Source organism: Plectropomus leopardus, chromosome 2, assembly GCF_008729295.1.
Source record: "Plectropomus leopardus isolate mb chromosome 2, YSFRI_Pleo_2.0, whole genome shotgun sequence".
NCBI lineage: Eukaryota > Metazoa > Chordata > Actinopteri > Perciformes > Serranidae > Plectropomus > Plectropomus leopardus.
The window spans coordinates 19548410-19570678 of record NC_056464.1 but is presented as its reverse complement, the minus strand read 5'-3'; the positions used below and the strand labels follow the sequence as shown (position 1 = coordinate 19570678).

The 22269-nt window shown below is 40.4% G+C and overlaps 1 protein-coding gene across 1 annotated transcript in view; it reads left to right on the top strand.

Moving 5' to 3' along the window:
- The window catches only part of col7a1 (collagen, type VII, alpha 1), an 83851-nt gene that overhangs the window by 50805 nt on the left and 10777 nt on the right, over positions 1-22269 (top strand). Inside the window, 24 exon segments of the mRNA XM_042504140.1 lie at positions 6180-6215; positions 6433-6492; positions 6604-6648; positions 6737-6772; positions 10221-10256; positions 10340-10399; positions 10467-10592; positions 10681-10752; positions 11510-11545; positions 11632-11691; positions 11785-11829; positions 12190-12225; positions 12367-12402; positions 12736-12792; positions 12907-12978; positions 15134-15205; positions 15303-15338; positions 15442-15522; positions 17471-17524; positions 17808-17861; positions 17974-18036; positions 19258-19320; positions 19452-19568; positions 21989-22066. Of these exon segments, the coding sequence (XP_042360074.1) occupies positions 6180-6215; positions 6433-6492; positions 6604-6648; positions 6737-6772; positions 10221-10256; positions 10340-10399; positions 10467-10592; positions 10681-10752; positions 11510-11545; positions 11632-11691; positions 11785-11829; positions 12190-12225; positions 12367-12402; positions 12736-12792; positions 12907-12978; positions 15134-15205; positions 15303-15338; positions 15442-15522; positions 17471-17524; positions 17808-17861; positions 17974-18036; positions 19258-19320; positions 19452-19568; positions 21989-22066 (1431 nt within the window).

Here is a 22269-nt window from a genome sequence, read left to right as displayed (position 1 = left end):
TAAAGAAACACGGCTGGATTTAACTAAAAAACAATGTAGAGACTCATACGAAAGTAATCCATCTCAGTCATCACTTAAGACCAACTAAAAGTGTGTAGCAGTGTATTTTTCTGTGGAGTCTCTGCCCTCTGCTTGTTTTTTTTTTTTTTATTTTGTGTGTTCAGGGCGTTTATGGGCTTGTACCCCCCCAGCGATCAGTGAGGCCATGGCTTTATAAAAAGGTAGTAACCAGGTGCCAGACAGTAAGCAGCAGGCATCAAAGAGACACAGCGCCAAAAAAATACAGTGAGGCAAAACACCAAACGAGAGAGAATCTGGGGTTGGCTTTTACTTTCACTTTTGATGGTGAGCATGTTTAGAAACAGCAACAATAGTATACCTTTGACTACAGCAAAACTATGTCAAAACATCCATTACCAAACTCTCACACAACTCGTGCAGTACAATTCAAATCTCATTTATCCAGTCCTATTCTCATTTCTGCCCAAGCAGACTGCTTTTTCTGATGTGGAATTGAACTGTATGTGAAACTCATCTATGCTCGTCATCAAACCAGACTCTATTGTTAAAAAACAGTCATTTTGCTTCGCTGAACACAGGAGCTGCTGTTCTGTCACTACCTGAATCAGTTCCTTGGTTTATGGTAACGTGTGACTTGAGTGAATCCAAAATAACCTTCCAAAGTACCGAATTTGCACAATAACACAAACAAAGACCAGCAGCTCTTGTAGTCAGTGACGTAATGTTTTTTGTCAAAGAGAGCAAAGATAACTTCCATTTTTAGTTCTGTTCACCTTCAGAAAGGGCTGTCTGTTTTTGAATTACTGAGCATTTGACTGGATATGTGAGATTTTGATCATGCCACGCAGTTTATGTAAGAGTTCATAGACGGGTGTTTTGATACAGTTTTGTTGTTGTTAAATGTGGACTTGTGTCTTAAATTATTAAATTGTTCACCAGAGGCATGCAAAGAAAGAAAAAAACAGTTTTCTTTACAAATTGAAGGCACCACCAATTTACAAATGGTCAGTTAGGGGGTGAAGTTTTCCTTTAATGTTGTCTGAGAGTCCCACTGTTGGCTGGTTATAAGCTGCTGCTAGCTCTCTCTGTAAACTGAAATTGTAACTCTGATACCTCTGAGTAGGCTGCAGCGGTTTGAGCCATGAGGCTAAAAAAGGAGGAACATGACGAACGCTCCCAACAGGTCACAAACAGAAGACATCAGAATATAGACATTCTCAGTCAGTTGTCCATAATTAAAGTAAAATAAATACAAGTAAAGTCAATACAATGGGCTGGCAGACATTTGGGGTGTTTAAGGGTTATTGAATCTTGCACAGTAACATTGAGCTGCAATGGAGTTATGCAAGATCACTGTGGACATTTCTGTTTCTCATTTTGCCTCCTTGGGGTCGGCAGAATTCCTCTAACCTGGGAAATATTTGTGTGGTGAAACTTGTGTGTCCTGGTGAAAATGGGCCCAAAACACTCTGTGGTAACACAGCTACCTCCACTATGTGGGCTGTTGAAATTGAGATCTGCATGAAAGCATTTTTGATGATTTGGTATTCATTAATTTCTCTCAGTTTTCATGCTTGTGTTAATTAAGAGAAATTTTACAAATTCTAGTGTTATATTGAATAACATTATGTCTATCAGTGACTTACATATTATAATATTAAATACGCATCGTAAACATTTAGTGCCATTTGGTGTTTGTTTTAGCTGGGATTAGGCAGTGATACAAGAGCTCCATCACCCTGAGCAAACTGTCTCAGTGCGAGTTCTCTGTTAATATAACTACTGTTATTGATTGACATTTAAAGAGCAAATTTTCCCACACTTGCTCACCATGTCTGGAACATATTTTCGTCTTTCTTGTGCTCACTCCACTCTCACAGGTCTGTATTATCTGGTGCAGTACAGCCCTGGAGTTTTTTGCAGAATCGGAGCTAAATGGGGGGAAAACTCTGTGGAGGCTTGTAATGCCTCCCATTCCAAAAATAACATAGAAGCCAATCATAAATGTGAATCTGAGCTAAATCCTTGCATACATTTCTGGATAATTGGCTTGAGTGTTCTGTTAAAGCCTGCACCAGCCTGTCAGTCTGCAAGTGGCACAAGCTGGTCTAGATTTCATCCATCTATCTATTTCCATCCACTTATCCAGGACTGGATTTGGGGGGGGGCAGCAGGTTAAACAAGGCTTCAGTTGGAAGTGTTTCACCAAAATTGGACAATAGACGATTGGAAAACATTACCTGGTCTGATGAGTCTGGATTTCTTCTGTGCCATTCAGATGTAGATTAAACAACATGAAAATATGGATCCATCCTGCCTTGTATCAACAGTTCAGGCTTTTGGTGCTGCTGTAATCTCTTTAGAACCACTTAAAGGGATATTTCACAGACTTTCAACCAGCTTTGTATCAAAACAATGTGAGTAGTATGTGTAGATGAATTGTGCTAAATCTCCCTCAGTCTAACCACTGCCTAGATATCTCTTCTCACCTGGTCGCGAAACTTCTCCAAATGACATATACAATTGGGATATTCGCAGACTCTCGGGGCTGTAGCTGGAACTATGGGCTGCATAGCGTTTCCAGTGCAGACAGTAGTCTTACATGTAGGCGGGGTTTTTGTCACTCACTGCTCCGACCAGCAGCATTCTTTCTACCTATTTTATATTTTTCAATTTTATATTTTTTGCATTGTATTTTCTTTTTCAGTGATGATTCAGAGGGAAGTCTGCACCCTGTTTATTGTCCACAGATCGGGGCGGCAAGCTGGAGTAGAGTCCCTCTCAATAGGATATTTATAAATAGCGGGTTTGTGAGGATTAGAATATATGTGGTTCACAAAGTCTGGTCACAATTAATGAAACATTTCTTTAATGCTTGTAGATCCACCCATCTCTAAAAATGCATGTTATCCAGGATAGACGGAAAAAAACCACAGATGGAGTGGTCAGAGTTGTTATATCGAAATTTAAGGTGTGTTGATGGATTTACATTATTTCATGCAATTATCCACCTTAAAAGATGCCGGTCTACAGCTGGTGCTAGATGCTGCAAAACATGCTTTCATTTTACAGTTGTAGTTTACTAATGTATGTAAAGCTTTTCACGGTATAAACAGTGAAGAAACCAGTCATGACTCAGCCCTGAGCAAAAAGTGCTTTTTCTCAACTGACCAACAAACAGACTGCAGCATTTCTATCTTCACCTTTTAGTACAGGATCTGTGTGCTAGGTACCCCCAAGCAGAGGGATGACAAAAAAGGGGGACGGTTCCAAAGGTACTAAAGGTACCATCCACAACTTTTCACAATAGAAATGCCAAAAAAATTGTACTGAACTCAACCAAACCAACCTGCCGGTGGAAACACCCCATGATGAAGTGGCTGTCAAAGTTTATATCTTCAAGTAGGTACAACAGCATCCCTGGCTTGTCAGAATAAAGCTTTAGATTTACAAAAGAAAGAGAGCCTGGAGAACATTCTTTGCAGATTTATTGTGTTGTGGTAATCAACACAAAGGAATGATCCTGCGTTTTTATGATCCCACCTCGCGAAGAGCTCCTCATCTTATCATGCATGATGAAGCACAGTAAACCTCTAGTAATAATGTGTATGTGTTCCAGTGTGGCTGTTCTCGTTAATGCTTAAATTTAGTATTTCTCATAACAATATGCAACTCCAGCACTTGGCACTTGGCCTTCAAATGGGGACTACCTTACCACTGACACTGAAATGTTATTGCTTGCCAGTTAGTCTGTATTTGAATGACTGCAGACATCTGTTAATAGGGATTGGCTTGACATGAGGAAGCCTGTGCCAGTTCTGCTGATGAGGATCTCAGTTAAGCCAAATTTCAGCTCAGTGTGACAGAAAATGACAGAGAAGGTCATGCACATTCATAACTTTCTCTGCACAGGCAGCATCACATCATCATCTCTCTTCTTCTCTTTTTATTAGGCATGCAGCTCAATACAATTATTTGAATCATTCTGCAGCCAACTAATTTGTTAAATGTCATCATATAAACTTTTGTTAAACTACTACCAAACTTTTAGTAAACTACGGGTGCACCCGACCTTATTTTGTAAAGTATGCACAGTGCTTTAATTTGCTGTCGTGTAGATTCCCTCTTGTCTGAGCCAGGAGCAGTCAAACCTTTTAGCCTGGAGGCGTGCACCTTTTTGTAATGCAAAACTTGAGTCTGTCAGGTTTGCTGCCAAGATGACATGTAGTAGCTCACACATTTACACTCTGTTAACTCAAAACTGCAGTGTTTTCCAAGCATTTTGGTAGGAATTTAGTGAGTCACTCATACAGATTTGAAACAGCTGTTTCACGAATTAAATGGCAGTTTTTCAGTATGTAGAGAGACTTGAGCTGTTCGGTAAGCATCCAAAGCACATCTGAAAATAGTTTCCTGTGTTTCTTCGTTTCCAGTAGTGTTTGCTGGTCCAACACCTTTTCTTCATGACAAGTGCTGCTTTGTAAAACTTCCATTCTGTTGTGTGATGCCTCTGTGTCACAGAGCAAGATCACTTTGCATTTTGTTTCATTCACTTCATGCTGGCAGGTCTATCATGCAGAATGTAGACGTGCACCAAGTAGGAACTACGCAGGTGGAGCTGGTGTGTTTTCATAGACAGACTGTAAACAAGCAAACAAACAGTTACCTAACACCAGGTGTTTTTTTAATAACCCATATGATGCGAGAAGCAGCTGGCCCCCAGGTATTTTCACATTATCTAATATTGTTTGGATGTTTATTAATTGTACAGGAGCAGGTAGCAGAGCAGTGATCACATATAGAGAAGGGGGGCATTTTGAACTTGCACCTTCTGTAACCTAACCCTTCAGGAGATAGATTTTTAGAAACAGCTGAGTTCACCATTTTGCAAGCATTTTGAAACAAAATTCTTAGATCAGGGGCTCCTAAAGTTTTGAAGACTAAGTGCATATGACTAAGGATTGCACAGGAGAAGAGCACACTATGACTTTTTCATGACCTTTTGTATGACATTCTTGTGACAAATTAACACTTTACAAAAACTATAACAGTCAACAGTGATATATTCTACATAACACTCATGATACTTTCTGTTTTTTTTTCAGATATCAATACATTTAAAAGTAATGAATTAGGCACAATCATTACCAAACTGATATTTGGGGACAGTACAGTGCTGGACATTAATTGCACCTACAGCAGTTGAGCTGCAGCCTCTGCTGGGGTGTGGCAGCACCACCAGCAGATCTGTAGTATACCCTAAGACAAAAACCTGTGGTAATAATTTTATTTACAGTTATGATTAGCTTACATTTTGAGCATATTTGACTACTGGGGGTCATGTGTCAATATATGTTATTTTACTGCTTAGGCAGGAAGCTGTTTCACAAGCTCACATGCTAGACTAAAGTAGCTTTTTGTGTGTTGTTTTAAAAAGCATTTACATGATACTTAATTGAATATTTGTTATTAGTTCATATCATATCATCACATTTGTCCGAGACAGGGCTATGACATGTAACAAAGGTCTCCAGCTGGAATAGAACCAGGGATGCTGCGATCACAGCATATGGTTTGCGTCTTGAACCACCAGACAACAGTTTAAACTCCTCGTTCCGAGGAGCCTCTGATTACCCGTGCAGTTGTTTTTCTCCGCTGGTAAAAAGTATTAAGAGAAAAAGACCCAGAGATCTGAGCTTGCTTGTCAGGTACTCGGTATTCGCTGCCATTCCCGCTGTTTGTAATGTTGACATGAATCGTGATGAGTGTCTCAAACAGCTCCCTCACTGCTGACTGCCTCGGGTTCAGCACCTTGGACAGAGCCTCGGTGACACTGTCAGTGAGTTCACTAGTTTGATGAATAACCCAGGCAACACTTGCCCATCTGCTCAGCAACTCCACCATTTGTTCACACACACACTTTCATCGTGGTGTAGTGCCATGGTTCAGTAATAGAGGTTGTGCACTGGTTAACTGTCCTTTCCAAAGAACACATTAAGGCTCTTACTCTTTAAGAGCTGGAAAAACTAATGGCTAATACATGTTACTTGCATACCAAGGCTTTTAAGTACACATTCCTGTCTTTTCATGAACAAGAACCCATGCTATGCTGTACATGTAACCACTATTATTTTCTCCATTTTTATGCACTCACACAGGCTGTGGCTGGACTCCCTGGACCTAAAGGAGAGAGGGTGAGTCACTGTAATTGGCGTTAACGTCAAACGTTCTTTTTTCCACTTCAGCTGTAGCATTATCTGCTCTGAATAAAAGTTTAAGATATGAATGTGTTCCATACTAAATTACTGCAGCTTGTTATGGAAATAAAAGATTAAATAATTATATGTGATGAAGCAGACCAGAGCAGCTGATTGAAGCTGATATCACATTCCTGATTATGATTGGTGGCAGGGTCCAAGTGGTATAACACTGCCAGGCACAGCTGGAGAGAGAGGTCTACCTGGAGAAAAGGTGAGTCTGACCAAACCATTAGCACTGACGGCTCTCTCTGTGTGCCAAGAGACAGAGTGAAAATGTCAAGCGCTTTTTCATTAACACTGTTTGATAACTGCTGCCTTTCAGGGTAACAGGGGAGACAAAGGTGTTGCTGGCAACAAAGGAGAGAGAGTAAGTAGCAACATGCTGCAGAGCAACACATATTCTTAATGTTAACACAAACAACATCCTGACATGGTGTTCTCTGTTTTCATACTAGGGAGTTGATGGTGAGCCAGGAGAGCCTGGAGAAGATGTGAGTAATCAGCTTCCACTGTCATTGTTAGTTTTCTGGATTTCGACTCTGATGTTATTTTTTTAATGGACACTCATGCGTTATGTTACTGAATTATTATTTTTTTATTTATTTTTTTTTTTACTTACAACGGTAAGCCGTAAGGTTGAATCCACTGACATCTGTAGTGGATAACATTGATTATCTTGTTACTATGCAATGTTCTGCTGGGAAACTTTGGCTTCGGGCATTCATGTGGATGCCACTTGACACGCACCACCCACCCAAACACTGTTTCAAACCCAGGGCATGGCAACAACATTCCCCAGGAATGTGACAAAAGAGCTCCAGATGTCAACCTGGGCTCCAAATGCCCCAGGTCCCAATCAGATTGAGCATCTGTGGGGTGTGCTGGTACACCAGAGGTCTTGTGTCCATGCAGCGACAGATTGGAGCCAAGTCCTCTCTATGGTGGGGTGTCTGACCTGCTGAGGCATTGACAGAGGACCTACAGTGTCTGGCATTAAGGTGTTGGTAACGGATCCTCTGCGTCCTGTGGGTTGTTAGGTGGGTTACTGGCAAATCCCCGGGGAGTTCATTGCATTGGGATCTGGGGACTTGGAGGCCAGGTCAGCGCCTTGAGCCCTTTGTCATGTTCCTTAGGTCATACCTGAACAGTTTTTACAGTGTGACATGACTCATCGAGCTGCTCGGGTGGGGGGGGGGGGGGGCACTGCCATCAGGTGGTGCTGTTGCCATGAGGGTGTGTACTTGGTCTGCAACAGTGTTTGGATGGGTAATGCATGTCAAATGCAATCTACCAGAATGCCACACCCTCAGGATCCCAGGAATAAGTATGCATTGTAAGAGATGATCAATGTCATCCACTTAACTTGTCAGTGGTTTTCATGATGTGGCTGATCGGTGTATATCTTCACATTATTCCCAAAAGTCAAATGTAATCATCTGTCAATGAAGGTTTAATACCAACATTATAATACCATTAGCATGGTGTAATTTAAGGTTAAATCTTAATTGGGTTGGGAAGATCATTGTTAGCTTGTCCATTATTAGAGCTGCAACAATTTTATCAATTAGATGTCTATTGACTATTAAATAAATGGTCACCTAATTACGATAATTGATTAACTGAGCAATAAAACAACAATAAGATAACATAACAACACAGTGATCATGAAAGAAAATATGTAAGCACTGAGGGATTAAGTACTGGGTGTCATTGAATTTTTCATGAACTTGATAAATCACTAAACAAAGTGTTGCACTCCTGCTTCATTTAACATCCCTTGTGATAATGTGAGCAAAGACTCCAATTCAGCATCCGGCTCAGATTTCTATATTAAAATCTTCAAGTGCAGCATATTGGTATTTAACGTGTTTCTGCTTTGAGGCCCTGTGCAGTAATTAGCTCTTAAGTTACGTTAGTTAAGTTAGTTAAGTTAGTTAAGTTTTACTCATCCTTGTTGTGTCATCACATCCTACTTAAGCTTGTGTTTTAGTGGCATTATGTTTCTGTTATTCAGAAATCCCACAAGAAGTGCAGTAAATATGTAATGGTGCAAGTAAATATTTGCAGTTTTTTTTACCACACAATTTTAATTTTAAAGGATTCTTTATGTCAAACTTTCTTTCTCTTTAGTACAATGATATAATCTTACCGTAATCCACCATTTTCTACAGCAAAGTCTCCAGACTTCCTATCTAAAGGTGTCAACTATAATTGAGATCAATCTCTCCTGATGCTCGAGGTTTTGAATATTTATCATCCTTGTGGTTAACGAGGCATGTTAAGTGTAAAGACAACCAAGACGCTGACACAAAACACTAATGCGATAAAATGTGTCTTCACCAGCATAATAATGAATTTTAAACAGATATTTGGGGGCCATTCAGAAATTTGTACCACTATGTTATTTATTTTATTTTATTTTTTAGAAGGTCAATAGTATATGCCACATAGAAGTAGTATGCATCATGTAAAAGCTGGAAGGTTGAAGATTATTTTGAGATGCAGCTTAGCACTGAGTTTTGGTTGGGCACCTATTCAGACTTTGAAGAGTGAATGGGGGCTCAGAACATTATGGTGGAAGTAAGTTAGTAAGTAAAGCTTTATTTATGTAACACTTTTTTAAAAAAAAAACAACACAGTTGCAAAAGGCTTCACAAACACATGTACACACACTTAAAATAAATGAGTAAATGAATTAATCAAGTTTCAATTAATTACAATATGCAACACAGTGCGATGAGGAACAGACAAGCCCAAAACAAAGAGAAACATAACAACATGGAGATGCCATGGGAAGGCTTGCCTGTAAAGGAGGGTTTTTAGTAGACATTTAAAGCAGTCCAAAGACTCAGCAAGTCTCACTTGCTGTGGAAGATTGTTCCAGAGGATAGTGGCTAAAACAGCAAATGCACGATCACATTTTGTTTTGTAGCTGGAGTGGGGAATGGATAGGAGGCCAACATTTGTGGAGCCAAGTGGTTGAGAAATAGAATAAGGAACAAGGAGATCAGCAATGTAACTTGTGGTGAGGTCGTGAAGTGCCTTGTATGCGATGAAGGAGGATGTGTGAGGATCTTGAAGTGGGCTATATGATATGATGTCATTCCCATGCTCAGTGGTGTGTCAGAAGTTGTTGCAGCATTTTTTGATGCAAAATTTAACCTTTTTTTTAACCAGTGGAGAAATGATAAAAGATGGTCAGAGATCCCTCCAAATTACCATGTTTAGAGACCAAGACCTTAAGGAACACCATAGAAAAGTCTGTGTTATAATTTGTTATAAAAAAAAACATTTGACATTTCAAGACTGTTCTGTGATTGGATGGCAACACTTCTGTTGTGGAAACTGCTGAGAAACCCTGTTATTATCAGTTTATCTTTGACAGGAAAAAATCCTCTGAGTACAAGGTTTCTAGTTTTTCCTCATGTTTTTTTTGTACGCTATGGTCAAGTTATAAAAAACTGTCTCACTGCATAAAATGGCTGCAATGGGAGCTGACATCGTCACACATGTATAGCACTGGACAAAGAAACAAGTGTTAGAATAAGCAAAAATAACACATTTATACTGCATGCAAAAAACTGCATGGTTTTTGCCATAAACTGTTTGATTAGTATCAAGTGGTCATGTATGTAAAGGGGAGACTCATTGGCGCCCATAGAGCCCTTTTCCATTCAGATATTTTGAGGTGACAGGTCAAGGGACCTCTGTGAAAATAGCCATATACGTGTTTCCCCCACTTTAGCCCTCACTCTCACAAGATAGTGTCACATGAAGGGCACCACTAGATGCCCTAAGTCATTTAGTTCACATGATACCACTACCTTAAAAAGTGTCCATAATGCAGCCTTTTAAAGACAGTAATGTCAGCTGAAATCGCTGGTAGTTCTCTGCTAGTGTCTCTGCTATGGTTTATTAGTTGTTCTTATTTTCATACAGGGTGCAAAGGGATCTGCTGGACCAAAGGGGGATAAGGTAAGCTTCTGTCATGTGTTTTATTAATTTGCCTGAAATCAAACCCAGTTCACATGACAGTCACGACAAAATATGTGTTGCAGGGAGAGAAGGGCATAGGACAGGCAGGTCCTCCTGGTCGGGATGGACCTCTAGGTTTAAAGGTGAGTAACAGCATGTGGTACAGCACAGGATGATCTACGGTAAAAACTAACTCTGACTTGATTTTAGGGAGATCCAGGTCTTCCTGGTCCCGCTGGTCCTCCGGGGCTACAAGGGAAGCCAGGTAACACCGGGCAGCCTGGCCTGAGAGGAGAAATTGGACAACTGGGACCTCCTGGACCTCCAGGGGAGAGGGTTGGTGGAGCTGCTGATTATATAATACTGTGTGCTCCCTTTCTTTAAATGTGTGGTTAATTTTCAACTTTTGAGATCTGGTTTTCAGGGTCTCCAAGGGTTTGTAGGACGTGCAGGAAATCCCGGACCCCCTGGTCCCTCTGGACCTCCTGGAGAGGCAGTGAGTTTAGATCCTGTTTTTACTACACCATTGATTAGTAGCTAGCTTCAGCACAAATAGCCATGTTAAGTAGAGGTGTAATGGTTGCCAAAATTTCATTGTTCTGTTAGATATGACACATTGGTGTCAAAGTATGGTACATTTTCGACATAGCAAAAAAGTGGAAATGGCAGAGATTTTTTTTAAGTTTAGTGTTATTCTGATATATTTATTTATGAAAATATCATTATAAAGTATGGTGTTTTTTGACCTTAGGGACCCATCTTCTGAGGTGTCTTATTAGCAGTGCTTTAACAAAAAGCTCCTTATACACTATAGGATCGTAGTGCTATACAAATACAAACAAGAAAACAATTCTGTTTCTGGTGTGTCAGAGAAAATTAATGGTTTGTTTTTTAAAAGCATTAAAACATAATTTGGGCTTTTTGTTTTTTTGTGCAAAGCGAGAGCTGTGGTCTGACTAAAATAGGTTCATTAAGGAATATTGTAAATACTTTAAGCATTTGAGTTTTCCACTACAGAATCAGGTCTCAGATCTGCAGCTATAGACACAATTTAAGCAGCATCTTTTATTTTTCCAATGTCATAGTGTAGTTCTATGTATCATTTTGTTTTTAGTGCATGTTGAACCAAAACTCTTGTACCAAACTTTCAAAAAAGTTTTTAAAAAGTGAAAGATCTAAGAGAGACACAAAGAGAAATGGACAAAAACTGATGCGTAATCACTGATTTATACAATCAGTACTTTGTTTTCTAGGGTTCTCCTGGTACTAACGGGGTCAAAGGAGATAAGGTGACTATCCAAGCCGAGACATATTTCTGTCTACTTGTTTAAATGCTGATGGATTTTTGAAGGGTGTACATTATTTCTGTTGCCAGGGTGAAGTCGGTGTTGGAGTCCCTGGTCCCAGAGGAGAGAGAGGAGAACCAGGGCCAAGAGTAAGACATCCTTTACATCTGTTTATAATTGAAGATCTAATTTGAATCAGCCTCTGGATGGAACGCTGGTCTGTGCATTTTTTTCTGTCTTAGGGAGAGGAGGGCCGTGCTGGTTTGGATGGGGAAAGAGGCACAACGGTAAATAGAAGTGTTTCCGTTTTTATCTGTTGCTCAGGAACAACTAACAAAGCTTCTCCACCTAAGCTTTAAGAATCCATTTGAGTGTCCAGGAGGAAGTCTGCATGCTAACATAAAGGGAAAAACACAATAAATCTGTTATGAGAGAAGAGCTTTTACTCACAAGGACACATTGTATTTGATCATGAACTAATTATTCAACAGGCCTTTTCCGCCTTTACCCTTTAAATCAAACTGTAAGCCCAGGAGTCATGACATCATAGTGATTTCAGTTTTGTTGTCGGACCAAAGAAAACATCGCCTGGAGTTATAAACATTCATGGTGGAGCAGTATATAATGTGTGTTTGTGTGTTCATCAGGGTCCACCAGGGATCCGAGGTGCTCGTGGAGAGAAGGTGAATTCTACCTGTCCTTTTCACATTTTTATGTGTCATAATGCTAGCTGCATCCCTCAAGCTTTATGCTCATGTAAAGTGGTGAATTAAATCCACATGCCTGAATGAAATTTTTTTCTCTCAATCTTTTTTTTTTTTCAGGGAGACATCGGGCCGCAAGGTGACAAAGGAGAGAAGGTGTGTGCATTTTAATGTCTTATGAGCTCCACCACTGCTCCCTCTTTCTCTCTCTCTCTCTCTCTCTCTCTCTGGTGTATTTGTTTATGTTTGTAAAGACAACATTGACAGAAATTGAGAAAAGAAAATAAGGTACATTGTGTTTGCAGTGGCTGTTTTTTAAAGAGCTCTTGAGAGAGCAGGAGGAATATATGAATACACACAATGTTAATGAGCTGTGATACTATATGTGACACAGCTTCAGAAAAGTGTAAAAAGAAAAAAAAACATTGTGTGTTGATGCTTTGTCTTGTGGGTGAAGCCAGATATTTACAGCTGTACTGTCACTCACAGGGGGACACTGTGCTGGTGGGAGGACCTGTTGGAGAAAAGGGCAACAAAGGAGAAACAGTCAGTGAACATCTGGATGGGTCCAAATGTTGCATATATTTGAATATCCACTGTTGTTCTTAAAGTGTATGTTTGGTTTTGCTTGTTGTGGATGTCACTATTGTTCCATTTTAGGGTGACAGGGGACCCAAAGGTGTGCAGGGAGAAAAGGGAGTCAAGGGTCAAGAGGGCCCTCCAGGGGAGCAAGTAAGTTTGTACTTGTCAGAAGAAGAAGCAGTTTGCACCTATTCTGGAATTATTTTGATTAAATGGTCGTTATCAGCCCATTGAATGCCCGTTCACATCAGAAGCAGTTTCGTTAAGTATCACTTTCACTTTCATTAGGCACCAACACTATGTGTTTACATTCAGAAAAAGCATCATAGTTTGGGTTGGAATGTTTGGCGTGTAAAATCGGTGCTTTTGTTGCTAATGTTGCGTGACGCATTAAAATAATTTAATGTTGACTTTTGGTTTCACAAAAGACACAAACCCTGGTCTCCTGGATGAAAGTCCTGTGTTTGATAAAACCATCCACAAACTATGAAGACTTTCTTGCTCTATGTACCAATGTAGCATCACCTGACTTCCTGCATCCCTGCACAACCATATACAAGACCACTTATTTTGACTGATTACGCCATTTGGAACTGAGGAGTCGGTGTGGCAGGACCTTTCTAGCCAATCATTAAGAGGCTGATAACCACTAATAACACCCATTTAGTTAAGTTAGACAATAAGAACTGTGTGCAGTTTTATGACTGCTACCAATTATTTTTTCTCTGTTAAAGTTTTTGTGATATAATGACTAATTATTTGGTGTAAAGAAATGCCAGAAAATTGTGAAAATGCCCTCCAACATTTAAACAAATTCCAAGGTGACATCTTAACATTTCTCGTTTTATCCCACCGACAGTCCAAAACAGCTGCATACATTCAACTTTCTCTGATATAAAGTAGAGTAAGCTGCAGGACATTTGATAACAACTATCAAAATTGATGTTTATGAATTTTCTTAATTTCTTCATTAACTACTGTTTTTAGCATTACATATTTTGTCTTTTAATAGTATTTAATCTGCACTAGGGGTGGCTGATATATTGTCATTAGTATTCTGGATATGATGGCCAAGTAGGCTTAGGCATCCGTTGGTTATCCTTCATTCATTTTCCATAACCGCTTGTCATCGCAAGGGTCGCGGGGTGGGCTGGAGCCAATCCCAGCTGTCATCAGGCGTAAGGCGGGGAACACCCTGGACAGGCCGCCAGACTATCGCAGGGCTGACACATATAGACAGACAACCTTTCACGCTTACAGTCACACCTAAGGGCAAGTTAGAGTCATCAATCAACCTGAGCTGCATGTCTTTGGACTGTGAGAGGAAGCCGGAGACCCCGGAGAGAACCCACGCAGACACGGGGGAGAACATGCAAACTCCGCACAGAAGGGCACTCGCCCACGGTCCGAACCTCGTCCATTGGTTATTTAACGCAGAAATATTCATCATTAAAAGGTTAAGTGTGTAATACCTGGCTACATGCTTCAAAAAATAGGGGACAGCATTTTATCGATCTGCTTCTGGGTCCATACAGTCTTTATCTACAGTCATCGGTTAGTAAAAAAAGCCAACAACTACTAACAGCAGTAAAAGAATACCCAAGATTCAATCCAACTGCTTAAACTTTGAAATCAGCTCAAATTAACACTGCTATTTTTCAATCTTTACATGTGCTGTTGGCCTAAAGTTTATATTGTGGCTTACTTTGCTCAGTTTTAGCAAGACTATTGTAGCAAGAAAACAGCCAGATCAAAATCATATAGTAATGCCCTTTAATGTTTTTTGCTGTGGTTTGTGTTGTGATTAGTTGCACTAAAGATATATTTCACTAAATAATGTTAGATATTATCAAGCCTAAAAGAAACATTGCAAGGTCAGCATTTAACCTCATTTTTTGCCTGCCAAAAGCTACCTCAAGCATTGGAAAACCCACACCACTGTAAACGTTTGTTTTGCTTCTTTTTAGCATATATCACTGCTTGCCTTTGACTGAAAACGTCTTCACTGCGTCACTGATTAGTGGTTACAGCTAAAATTCATCATTGTCTCATATCTGACTGAGGGAAGACTGGACACTTGAGTGACCCACTATTACCTCTCAATGTACAAGTGATATTACAATACAGAACATACTAGCTGGTTATCATGCTAATTTCAATCTACAAAACAATAAACATATGTCTTTGACATATCCTAAATGTTTAAAATCTAAAATTCTGGCCATAACACTAAATGCAATGCAACAAGGAAATGCAATATTCTAATGATACATATGTTTCTGTGTATGTGTTTATTTGACCTCAGGGTCTAAGAGGAGAGCCAGGAGAAAGAGGATCCACTGGATTTCCAGGTGCTCGTGGCCCCGGGGGACAGAAGGCAAGTCACACTGAGGGTGGATGATCATAGTAATTAAATCAGTGTCATGTGATAATTTGATGGCTCTGATTACTGTACTTCTGCCATCTCTCTGCAGGGAGAAGCCGGTCAACCTGGAGTACCTGGTGAATCGGTCTGTGATTTTAATTAAGTTCATATTCAGATTTTCGATACTCTGTTTGTGGTTTCTCTCTGTGGTGGACAGAACAAGGGAAGATTTCTCTTTTCTCTTTCAGGGTTTACCAGGAAAAGATGGTCTGAAAGGGTTTCAGGGGGAGAAGGGAGAGTCTGGTATCGTAGGAGTGAGAGGAATCAAGGTATTTTCTGTGTGTGTGTGTGTGTGTGTGTGCGTGTGCGTGCGTGCGTGCGTGCGTGCGTGCGTGCGTGTGTGGGCGCACGCGTGCGCTAGAGACAGTGATTGTTCATTCTGTGTGGTTTCAACCTTGAGGCATCTTTCAGGAGTCGGTGAGAACGGTCACAACTTAATAACAGCTGAAAATTGATAGGACTGCAGAGGATTAATACAAATTGTGTCAAAATATCCACACAGAATATTTGCCTTCACCCTAACGTTATGATGATTAACACCCCAAAATTGGTGTTTTGCTCAGCCCGATGGAATGTTTTCCCATTTTCTTGCACTTTGTTCATTAATTTGAATTCTATTTGAATCACTGAACCAATTGAAGATGTGGGCGACAATTCAGAGGGTTAGCTAGTTTTATATATATGTATACATTTTTACATATGTATACATTTAAATATATGTATACATATATATCTCATTGAGATTAAGATTTCTTTTGCAAGAGGAACCAGAGTAAAGAACACTGTGGCGGGGAAAGCTGATATTGCGACGGGCCACCACAAATAAATGAACCCTGAGGTCCAACAACATCTGTACCTATTGAGGAAAACAAACTCTCAGCTCAAACACAGCACCCAAATTTGAATTCATTTATTTGTGGCGGCCCGTCACAATATCACCATTTCCTGCCACATATCGATTTCCTATTTTTGGATTTTTCTGCTCTCTCTCTCACTCACACACACATGAAGGGTGCACTCGTAAATATTCACTCCACGGCCAGAGCACAGTCTGGCACGAACTAGACTGTTTGTAAATTTGGAACACTGTTGGAATATACCATTCAATTCTTCAGAGTCTAGTGGGAGAGCATACTCTGGCCACTGTGTCTGAGTAAACGCAGCAGCAAACTGCCAAGCGCAGTGAATGTGTGAAGAACGGCAGCCACATCTCCTGTATACTAACAGATTTTTATGCCTCTGCACCGGCGATAGCCAAGGCTGAGACCTCACAAAACATGTTTTTAGCTATAACACAAGAATTCATTCATCATTCATCATTCTTAATTATGAAAAAAATCTATAGGATATAATGACGGAGTGATTATGTTTTATGTCAGAAAGATCAAAGTTCAACTTCAATGCAACATCATTATGTTTTGCAAAAACACTTTTCCAGCAGTTGATCAATATCATATCTCAGGAGGAGAAGGGGATACTTTCGGTTAGATACTGAGTTGGTGACACCAATCTTGGGTGTCCACCTTGGAACTGTGCTAGTTGTATGGATCGTCTGTGCTGCTGGGTTAAAGATGTGCGTGAAGCATCCATGTTTTCACAGAAAGATGTGCAACTTGACTGCTTTGCGGAGGCATAAAACCACAAGACAGTAAATCTTATTAATTCATATAGAAATATAATTCTCTGTTTCTTTGAACATCTCATTTTAGTGTTGAGGGTCTGAACAGATTTACCAATGCACCCAAACTCTCGGACAAGTTTTTTGAATCACTATTCAGGTCTGTGTGTAAAAACTGTGTCGAAAAAAATCATGTACGTCATTTCAAGTTCACTCTGTGCGCTTGAAGTGTGCTTTCAAATGTGCCTGTGGATTTAGCACTGCTGGACCAGACAGCGTCGGCCACTCTGAGTCCTCCGCAGCTGTATTGCCACTTGTCTCAACACCTGTTATCAGGAGAATGATAGCTCCCAGTACTGCATCACATCCACCACTGTTTGGAAGTTGCTGGGCAAGTTGCATCATTGTTCACTGTGTGTGTGTGTGTGTGTGTAAGTGCTCATGCACAATGATTCAGCCTGAGTGGCATGTGAAAGGACTGTCTGTATCTATAGATGGCCTCTCTGTCTGGCTGGTTTGGAGCATCTTGTCTCTTTGTGACTCACAAGGTCTCTTTCTGTGCTTCTGTCAATGATGAACTTGTTTCCATGTGTTTCCAGGGTGACAGAGGACCCAAGGGGGCTTGTGGAGGCGATGGACCCAAAGGAGAGAAGGTGGGATTGAGACAAAAATGCAACTTGGTAGCAGGAAGAGGAGAAGAAATAAAATACAAATGGAAAACTGTACCACGATAATTTCACACCCATTGTGATTTTGACAGTGGGTTTTTATTCTGTCCAAATACTGAACAAAGAAACGGAAGCATGTTAATGTTTAACTAATAGCTGGTTGGTGTCTTATGATTATATGTCAGACTCAAATAAGTCAGTCATCTATGACTCATATATTGTCTGCTAATTAGTTGGAAACTGAATGAGTTTGAGTGTTTGTGTTCAGGGGGATGCTGGTATTCATGGACGGGCAGGACTACCAGGAAGAAAAGGTGAACAGGTATGATTAATATCTGTGGTATTTCTGTTGGAAATATATCAGGGACCATGTTGTGAATTATGTGTGTGTTCCTTAAGGTTGCACATCTAGAAACATAATATCTGTTTTCCAGGGTGAACTAGGACCTTCTGGAGCCCCAGGGACCCCTGGAAAAGAGGGATTAGTTGGTCCCAAGGTATGTGCTGTATAACTTTTCCTTAATGGTATACTGCATGGATACTCAACTTGTTTTGCTTGGGATTGCAGCAGTCCCATTAGAGTTTAAGCCCGAACCCAGCCCATCCAGCATCATCACAGAAAATGCCCAACCAAGCCTGACCCCCCAAAAAGCACCAGTCGGCTTCTAATGCCCAAACACACCAGCTGTGTGGCGGCGCAAGTCACATGCATCTCTGGTGGAAAATGGGTCAGCTCGGTGGCTCACCAACTCTCCACACTGTATTGCCCCGCCAGAGAAGCTCTCTGCCCCGCTAGGAGGCAGGACAGACAGCCAGACACTGGCCCCATACATGTTCCTAGGATTTTAGGATGTTTCTACAACTTTAGGATCTCCTTACGATTTTAGGACCTCTGTCGGGGGATATGGGGGATCCTCCACTGGCACTTTTTTTGATAAACAAGCTCAATTTTGATGCTGTTTTATTCACTCTGAAACTTTATGTTTACTAAAAGTTAAAAGGTTCCTCTTGTATTTATTCTGCTAGTCTGGCACTTGTTGGCTACCTTTTTCTATTGTTTCAGGAACGTCCCGAACACAGCAAAATAGTCTTAGGGCTGGGTATTGGTGTTCAACACCTTGAAAGTATCCCACAAAATAACACAGAACTGAGTAGTATCAAAATGTTGAAAATCAAAAAATGCCTGCAGTTGATCCTTTTGCACCAGGGGTCTGATCCCTGACTGTACCAGCTCCCTGTCAGATCCGCAGACTCTGTGTTGCTGCCGTCTCCAGAACCGCTCTTTTCTTGGTGAACAGTCAATGCTTAGCTTGGCTCTGTTCAGCTGTGTTTTTAAATCCATTAATAACCATTAAGTAATGTTAGCCTTGTGATGCTAACAGTTAGCCTTGTCACTGTGTTTGCTACCAGGTAGTAGAGCTTACACTCCCGCATCAGCAGCTACATCGAGCATGGTGTATTTGAAGGAGTTGGCAGTTGAGCATGCCAAGATGCCACCTAAATGTTTGAACGTACAGCTATACTACATACCACTCCATTCACATTGTGGCTAACAAATGAAGTACTCTATTGGCATCAGTACTGGTATTGGTATTGGTATTGTCATTTTTTTTAAACTGAGCCCTGTTGAGTCTACATAGTTTTTAGGTAGGAAATCCTCTACAGTTTACTTTTATCTAACTATAAAAGTGTGTAACCATTTTTCTTTATCTGTTTAGGGGGACCGTGGTTTTGATGGGCTTGCAGGACCCAAAGGAGCTCAGGGAGAGAAAGGTGAACGGGTGAGTTTTCAACTGCAACTTCTGCAGTGTGTGCATACATGTTGTACTTAATCCTCAGCGCAACATTGCTCATCCTCAAAACTACAGGAATCCTTGAAATCCAAAACTAACAGTCTCTGTGCATCATGTAGGGCCCACCTGGTATACCTGGTCCTCCAGGTCCCAGGGGAGCAGATGGGGTTCCAGGTCTGACTGGACCTCAGGGACCAGCTGGTGCTAAAGGCCCAGAGGGGCTCCAGGGACAGAAGGTGACTATCTTTTCTTCCACTTGATAGCGATCCATTTAAACTCCCTTAACATGTGAAAATAGATTAATCCATTTTAAACATTGCCTTTATACTTCCATACATCCTTATGGTGGCAGATACAAAGAATAGATGGTACTAGAGGGCAGAGTCAAAAGTTTCAAAACAGCAGCAATAACGTACAGTCATAATAACGTACCTTTTAACAGAAGCAGCGTTGTAGACAGCAGTGGTGGACAAGGAATTGTTTTCACCAAATTTCCAATGTGTTCCACTATACCAATTTTTTGTCATCTCCTACAGCTGTATCTCACTTGAACTACATGACACTGCACCCGATTTCTGTTGTACTGCTTCATTTTGCTTGTGCTTAAGATTTTAGATCACGTACGCAGTTACAGACAAGGTGAATGCAGAGTATGGACAAAAGGCTCCGTCCATGTCTAGTATCTAACGTTTAGCATAAATGAGCTCTAATTCTACACATCTGTACACATCTGTGGGAGCAGAGGTCTATTAAAGATAAGACGAGATAGGTCATAATGACATTTCAGCAATTCCTACCAGCTGATAAGTGCACCATCAGTTATTCTGATGATGATGACTGTGCAAACATTTGATGTTGATCTAGCAAAGAAAATAATGAAAACAAGAATAGACAACAGTGTCAATTGCTTCACAAGGCGAATGCACAAAATAACATGGTCAGAGGTGTGAAACTTTTGTTTTTGACAGTTGTGACATTAAGAATGTGATGTAAGACTGCTATAAAAAGAATACAGTCTTTCTGTATTTTTTTCCCCGAGTTTTTTCTCTTTCTTCTTCACCTGACTGCTAGTTTTGTTTGATTGCTGTGTATTGCTTCATGGTGACTGACAGTTAGATGGGTCCCTGCGTTTGACTGGCTTGTCTGCTGCATCATCAAGTAAATAAAGAAAGCTGGTGACAGGAGAGCAGGGCCATATTGAGTCTCTTTGATGGGCGCACCTTTTTCTTTTCCAAACTGAGTCAACATTTCTGCATTATTTTCCCAAACCAATATTTTTGCTTTGGTGTAGTCTGAAAGAAAGGCAGAGCATCTCATTTGTGAATAGAATGGAAAAACAAGAAACTGTAAACTTACGATGACACAATACATTAGTGGATTATTGTATATGAAAATGAATATGAAGAAAGGGAAACATGCACAGCAGACTGTATGTAGGCTGTGCAAACATTTCCATTCAGTACTTACTACTTAAGTACAAATTAATTAAAGCATGATCTCAGTGTATTTATTTTTCTCTCTGTGGCCTCTCCGAGGCTTCTTAGAAAACAAATGTAAGTGTAAATACAGAGAGCCAGCACAGCATGCTCCTCGGCCTTCAATACCCTTTGTGAAACCACCATCAGACCGCACTGAAAACACTTTACACAATTCCTTGAAAAATTGCAACTGGGACAACCTATAACTCACCTGGTAGAGTGTGCACCTCATGCAGGCTGAGTCTTTGCAGCAGCCAAGGTTTGACCTGTTACCCTTTGCTGTGTGTTTCTGTTTGCTGCTGCCTTCAAATGTCTGTAAAGTACTGAGGCAAAACAGAGAAGAAAAGTGTTGATTTTACATGTTACAAAGAACCCTTCCCAGTGCCTGCAAGCTGAGATAACTAGCCAGCCCAAAACAGCTCAAACTCTGTGGGAACATTCATTCTCCTCACAACATGACATCATCAGGCATAACCTATATTTTTTGCCCCTCCCCGTTATTTTATGTCGGCGGCTGTGGTCTTCTAGCTGCAGGGAGTGAGGCAGAAGGACAGTGAAATGCATTGTGCTGGCTCTCCGTATATACACTTATCTCACAAGTTAACCCAAACATAGGAAACAAATTATATCTTGGGCACATGATTTATTAAAATTTGGTCTTGATTGATTCAGTTTTTCTCTCTATTGGCCTCTCCCAGGCTCTGTAGTTTTCAAAATCAGCTTCAATGGCCAAGTAAGTGTGCACACATATTAGGAATTTAAGTTTTTGTTAATGAACTCACACAAAATTAGATGTTCAGTTAAAACAAGGATGACAAAGCCTAACAAGGTAAATGTAAACATTTGATTACTAAAACATATCAACACAATGGAATTTGGAACAGTTAAACAGGGAAGCTGTTTGCAAAGGGTGCTGGGATAAACAAAAATTAATAAATAGTGTAAAGGGTTGCTTTACATATTTGCTTCATATAGGTAGGTGGAATTGACAGTGCATACAATGTATACAGCGATGCTTATATTGATGATGTTTTTTTTTTAAGTTTTGAGTATTTAGACTATGAAATACATAAATTACTGTTAAAGTGATGTGTTATAGGGGCAGTCCACTCATTGATGTTTTAATGTCAGTTTGCAGACATGTTGTATGTTTTAATGTTGTTTTGCTTGTGTTTCAGGGAGAGAGAGGTCCAATCGGCCCTGCCACGGTGGGTCCACGCGGTATCCCAGGGATCCCCGGGGAACGAGGAGAGCCGGTAAGTGTTGCACTTTTCTCATGGTTGTTTCATTGACAGCCATCTCTTGTAAAACCACTTTCGAAAATTCGGAAATTCTTAGCAAAAACTCTATAGTGTGCCAAATGCATACATTTTTTTGAATTCCCTTAATTCCCTGAATTTGCATGGACAAAGATCAAGGATCAAGACTGAGAAATCAGATATACATATTAGGGCTGTCA